A 6,710-nucleotide genomic window follows, 5' to 3' on the forward strand; every position below is an offset into this window, starting at 1 on the left:
TTTATTTTGTATCTGTTAATGAGATCTAACTTGTTGGATTCTGTCCATAAATTAACAATTTAGCCCAACAAGTTAGACAATACAACAAGCCCAGGCAAAGTACTGTATACATACATAATCTATACACAGTAGTATCATAACTGTTACATAATAATATATATAATAAACATTTGATAAGTTTATATCTAATTGTGCATTACATTGTTTCAGGGATATGAATGATCCAGTACTGTCAGAATAAATACTCAGAATAAATATGTTCCATTCGCAATACATACACATACCCAATCCAGTTCAATTAAACAATTCAAAATGACCTCCTGTATTGTCAATAAACATCAAACAAATCAATATAGTTCTTTTCAATAATCTTACATTAAAAAAGTCTCAGTGCATGATTGTCAATCTTTGCATAGTTGTAAAATTCTCTGAGAGCGACTTGATATTGCTTGACTTTTCTTTGCAGTTTTCTTTGAATTTTAACATTATCCCGCGTTCTTCTTGATATGTACAAGTTTATCTGTCAAAGAGCCTCACAGAAAGGACAGCGACAATGTTAATGCTTGTCTATAGAGGTGCAAAGATGTTTTCTTGGCTGACGGTCTCCTCGACTGTCATTGATGGGACATCATTCTGACGAACTCTGCAGAGGAGAGATAGTTTCATTAGTTCACTGTGTAGTGAGGAATGAAATCATTGTGATTACATGTGCTCTAATCTTTTAATTTGGGATTTGTTGGTGCTGTGAAGCTATTATTGATGTTTATATCACTGCAGCTCTGTACCTTCAAAGCCTACTGTGCCGTCTCCATTGTCATCTGCTTCTTTTACTATGGTATCGATCTCTCTTTGGCTCATGTGCTCTCCCATCAGCTTAGTCATGGCTAATCGCAGCTCCTCTGTTGTGATCTCTCCGTCTCCGTCCATGTCGAACTACCCAGAGACCCAAGAGAAGAAGAAGGTCAGTGCCCTGTTTATCTCTATGACGCCACAGCGAATGAGTTGGGGCTTATGTGGGAAAAAATCTGGCATTGAAGAAGCTGCATAGCTGCTGCATTTTTGTGAGGAAAGCTCTCACCTCTTTAAAGGCGTCTTTAAGCTCCTTCATACCAATCATCCCAGCCGTTTCTGCCAGAAGCTTCGGGGCCATCAGCTCTACAAAGTCCTCAAAGTCGACTCTCCCACCAACTGGAGGGAAAATCAAAAGAAAAGATGCAGGGGTTGAGAAACACTCACAACTCTCAATTGATTCTGTATCAATTTTGGACCAAATGAGCCACCATAGTGCAGACTTTTGCATATATTTTGTTCAGTAGGGACTCACGGTTCATGTTGATATTCTGGCTCAGCTCGATCAGCTCCATCTCAGTGGGCATGTAGCCCATTGTCCTCATCAGATTCCCCAAGTCCTTACAGCTGATCAGCCCGTCCTTGTCTTTATCAAACTCATTGAAGGCATCACGCAGCTCTGCAGACGCGTAGAGTACAACACTCAATCAGCTAGGTGGTCAGTAAAGGTGGTGTGGCAAAATTAAACATGTTGTGGCCAGTAGAGTGTATAAAATGGTCAAGTTGTGAGATAGATAAACAATCTGTAATGGTTGTGTAGGTCAAAGAAATTAGTTTAATCTGCATTTACTGATAAAATAATGTGAATATGAAAAAATGTAGATGAGTAGGTAAAATGTAGGTAAGAATTTAATTTACCGTCAATCTCATCCTCAGCCAGTTCTCTTGACTGCACAAAGAGAAAAACAATTAGTTAGATCCAGTGTAGTATGGATGTTCAAATCAAACACTGTGCCCTGTAATACAAAGCTACTGTAAAATACAGCAGCTGTTACAACATGTGCAGCATAAAGAAAGAAAATGAGCTACCACACAATCTTAAAAAATGTTTTATATCTTTTTGCAGTGGAGAATTGAACTGTGGATTAAAGTGTAGATTATGCCTGTACTGGCAGGTCTCCACTTTTTGGCTCATAATCCAATCAACTTTCTATAGCAGTTTGCAAACATCAACACAAACCCATCAAAAGCAGGACTGTTGTACTTACAATATTTTTCCCTCCTCGTAGGAAAATGCATGCTGCTCCGAAACTCATTTCTGTAAAAAAGGAAAACCGGAGTGTGAGGTGAAACTATGAAAAGTACAATTTCTGACACATGATGCAGAGATGGCTGGAGTTTGCCAGAGCCAGAAAGTCAGGACTAAGTTCCTTCTGAGAGACTGAACACTTTGTCGTGTGTTTAAATTGTGTGGTGGAAGCGCTTACCTTCCTCTGGAGATTTCTCTTCATCAGCCAGAAGCATCATACGACCCCTGAAGCAGAGTCTCAGTAAGCTGACCTGTGCGGTGCTCGAAGCCCTCTGTCTTCCTTCTGTTTCTTAATGGTCTTCTCAGGATCTGTCTTGTCCCTCCTCAAACAGGATAGCTCTGCCTCTTCAGTGTGTGGCAGCTCTGTCTGCCCAGCCTGACGGGATGCTGGGAGGTTGTATGAGGCTGTATGAGGGGAGGTGGGGCTGCATCCCGGGTTGGTGGGGAGGAGTCAGTTATGTGACGGGGGGAACCAAAGGCTCATATGTGAGCTGAGTGTTGACATCATATTGTAAATTATGCTGCCATCTGAACACAAAATGACAGAAGATATAAGATACTGTCAATACAGAGATGGAGCTGCTTCTTTGCATTTTCTGTTCTTTTGAATTAATTACATTCAATGCAGTTCTACAGCAGATCCAACACTTTAAGTATTTGTAATGACAGTATAAAATAACTGTAGACTGTTACACACAATTATTTCCATTACTGATAACTATGTCAGTTATTTCTGTGATTAGTCAGATATTTCAAAGATATTTTGGGAAAAGCAGCACATCTTTGAATTTGAGGAGCTGGAGCCAACAAATGTTTTTTTGTAAATTAAATTTTTGCTTTAGAAATGACGATTAAACAGTTAATGCTGAAAAGAGTTGATGATTCATATTCTGTTGACCAACAAATCATTAATCATTGATAAATAATCTGTTATCCAGGTTTTTATTGGAGTTAATTTTGTGTCTCTCAGTTGCATTATGTCTTATTGTCTGATTATTTTTTTGTTTTCGATTGATTTATGGTTTTGACTTTGTTTTCATGCTCACATTTTTTATTGGTCACCTACACAATCTAAAATTTCTCTGCCTCTCCCAGTTGTCTCACCTTCTCTTTCATCTGACAGGTTCTCTAATAAAAGGCAAAAACCTCCCCAGAATGATTTAATAAAATGACCAACCATAGTCTTGATTGTTCTTAATGTAACTTTTTGTTTTTGTAGAGGTATATATCCTACAGAAATGCAGACCAGTGTTTGGACAAATACACAGACAAAAGTTTAAAAAATAGGTGTTTTCAAATAAAGTTATATTTTCAATACATAATGATAATATATTAAATCTGGACAAATTATAGGTTTTACACCATCAAACTGTTTGAACACACCAAATTATAGGCTGTAATTTTTCTGTTGAAAACAACAGTGACACTATAAAGAGGCTCATTTGGATCCTCTGTTGTTTGAACCCTTGTTGTTCTTAAAGACGTGATGGTAAAACAGATTTGGGTTCTATTAAAGAGCCACAGGCCATCCACAGCTAATTTCCAAGTGTGTGATAATCTGCATGAGTATTGGTTACACTTTCGTGACCAACAAAAAAAAGGGATTATTTCTTCCATGAAATACAATGCCTGGGATTAAAGCCTCTGGGTCAATCTTCCCTTCCTACAGCGAGGATATAAATGTTGTGGTCTGAATTAACTGTCTGAGCTGAAACACTCATGCAACACCGGGTCTTGATGTTGTGTGTGTCCTCTGCGCAGACCTTTCCCCCTCTGCCTGCTGCCCTGTTATGTAAATTCATCAAAAATCTGTTCACATAAGAAGCATAATCCGCTGGACTATGCAGCGGGAGTTTTTCTCTGGGCGGTAGAAGGTTAAGGCTGCACAGGCTTTATTTTTGGGAATGAAATAAATTACAGAGTGTCTAACAGCTAGAGGGTTAAATTTGGATTAGCAAAAGGATAAAGATGCTTGATGAAAGCACAGCTGCTAGTTAGAAAACATCTCCCGTAACTGGAGGTCAAACGTTTGACCCCTCAACAGTCAGCCCTATTGAATAACTTGAACAAACATGTTGTACAAAACTGCACAGAGTATCAGCAGCAGCTTGTCATTTCTTACGGTTTACAGCCTGATGATTTAAGCAGCAACCAGGATGATAATATTGAATGATACAGAGGGAAAACTGTGTGTTTTGCGTGTATGTGGTGTGTCAGCTATCGAAGTGCACAACACACAGATTATACTGAGTGGATTATGAGAGCAAAAGCTGGGCCAAACAAGCCATATGTGTGATTGTGATGACGCGTATGTGTGTGTGTGTGTGCGCGCGCGAATCCCTTCACAAGATAAGGCATTTAAAAAAAAACATTAAAAGGCATTTGGAAAAAAATCACAATAAGCAATGACAGAAGAAGGATTATGGATATATTTACTTGACACATGGAAAGTAATAAATGGCACAAGCTGTCTGTGAGGAAGCCCTTTTATATCCAAATTAATGCTCACAAGTACCTCCCTTCCTTGTCCAGAGTCCAGACACCAAAGCAGAACTCCGGAGGGGTGTGTGTGTGTGTGTGTGTGTGTGTGTGTGTGTGTGTGTGTGTCTCTTTATTCAGAGAAATGTTAGTAAATCAGAATTGTAATTTGAAAAAATGAATAAATATATGAATAAATATTTTACAGAGGCCCTCAGGGATCTCTTTGGTTTTGCACATTGCTATATGCGACTTTAAAAGTGTTATTCATTTATTCTGTTGGTTATTTTTATTGGTATTTTTCTCTTTCCTGATTATTTTTGGAGCCTTGAACCCTTTTCATCATGTTTGTTAATATGATGCGTGTCCACATGGATGGATTTGTATTTCTCAGCATGGATTACATAATAAGATGTCATCACGAACATTGGTCACTGTTAAAATGGATGATATGATGATATTTAGTGGACAGACAGAAATCCCTTTGTGTGATGACATTATTAAAACATTTATCATTATGTGGGTCATTTAGTTTTTTACTCAAGAAATGCTTCTTCTGTTCACCTTCATATAGAAACACAGAGCAGCAGCTCTGGAGATGGAAAGGTTTAGGCATCTTGCTCTATGCTTCAGTAGGGTGTACATACATATTTCTGTAGACATTCAGTTACATGGACTGTATTAGTTATTACTGTTAGGCAAATCAAAAAATATATATACACCAAAGATTTTTTTGCCATGCTGCTCCTTTCAATATCTCTGTTTGCATTAGACCATTGCGGGCAGTGTTGCAAATAATTAAGCATGACTGATTTATATGATTTTGCACCAATGTTATGAAGTACCTTGATTTGTTAGGTATTTCATTTTCACTGTTTGGACAAAAACAAGAATTCCTATCTGGTTTTATTGTCTATAAATAGTTTCTCAATTGCTTTTCCAAGAAATGTATTAAATCACACATACATATTGATATTGCAACTTAGATTACATATAATATGACAGAATAGTTTGTCCATATTCTCCACCACTAATCAGCTTTATTGCCAGGTATGTGTACACATACGAGGAATTTGACTCAGTATTGTACATTGCTCATGATGTGCTAACTCATACAAAAATCCAATATCACAATAATAAAATAAAATAAAATCCGACACAGACTTCAGTGTAGACAACACAAATATACACACTATGGACAAAAACAATATAGACATATTGACAAATAGTGCAGTGAGCAGAGTGCAAAGGATGCAGGAGTATGTACATGTCGGAGGTGGATGTGATATACAGGTACATATACATGCATACATCTACATATGTACACAGTGCAATAAAGCATAGTTCAAAGGATGCTGGAATAAACAAGTATAAGTATTTTGTGCAGGAGTTATGACTTGATGGTAGGTGGATTGGTATACAGTACATACAATATAACAGTGTGAACAGCACTGAAATAGAGAATGGTGAATAAATAATAAGAGGTAACCAGTAAACAGGTGGCTGATTAGAGAAAGAGTTACTGGGTTATTGCACAGGAATTGTTCCTGACACTGTGAGTCAGAAATCAGCTGTTCATCAGAGTGATGGCTTGTGGGAAGAAACTCATCAGTACTAAATGTGGCTATCAGACAATTGTAAATTATTCCTAAAACTTTCATTGCATCTTAACCAGTGCAATCTGACTCTCAACAAAACATTTAGCCCACCAATAATATAATACATAATACGACAACTCTCACAGGGGCCAATTTTTGGCAGACACTTTTATCCAGACAGCCTTACAATTGAGGAACAACATACAAGCATCAATACAGTGACAACAGATAGGCTACTAGTAAGAGCAGCAATAAATTCTAGTAAGAGCTATTAGTGAGTATGGCATCAATAGGGGTAAATACTTAAGGGAAGAAGTAAGAGTTAACAAATAATGCAATCATAACAAGAGAATTGTAAGGAGACAGAAGAAGAAGAGCAGAGGAAGTGCAAGTTAGAGGTTAGGGGTTAGAGGTATTATAAGAGGAAGTGTTCTCGGAGGAGATGAGTTTTCTACTTCTACTTGAGTGACACTTTGAATGCTGGACTTTTACCTCTAGTTGAGTATTTACATTGTGGTATTAGTCTACTACTTTTA

At 37.7% G+C, this 6,710-nt stretch overlaps 1 protein-coding gene across 1 annotated transcript; it reads right to left on the reverse strand.

The window, feature by feature from the left end:
• Window positions 1-2,821, reverse strand: cabp5a (calcium binding protein 5a). Its single transcript, XM_038736134.1, has 7 exons — window positions 2,277-2,821; window positions 2,058-2,107; window positions 1,708-1,738; window positions 1,325-1,468; window positions 1,079-1,188; window positions 786-933; window positions 1-643 (listed from the first exon to the last, which is right to left on the reverse strand). The coding sequence occupies exons 1-7, from the start codon at window positions 2,314-2,316 to the stop codon at window positions 615-617; spliced, it is 552 nt and encodes a 183-aa protein (XP_038592062.1). The 5' UTR covers window positions 2,317-2,821; the 3' UTR covers window positions 1-614.
• Between the last annotated feature and the right edge of the window lie 3,889 nt (window positions 2,822-6,710).

Source organism: Micropterus salmoides, unplaced genomic scaffold (genome assembly GCF_014851395.1).
Source record: "Micropterus salmoides isolate LMB-PRFRI ecotype aquatic unplaced genomic scaffold, ASM1485139v1 Ms_hic_scaffold_21, whole genome shotgun sequence".
In the NCBI taxonomy this organism is placed as follows: Eukaryota; Metazoa; Chordata; class Actinopteri; order Centrarchiformes; family Centrarchidae; genus Micropterus; species Micropterus salmoides.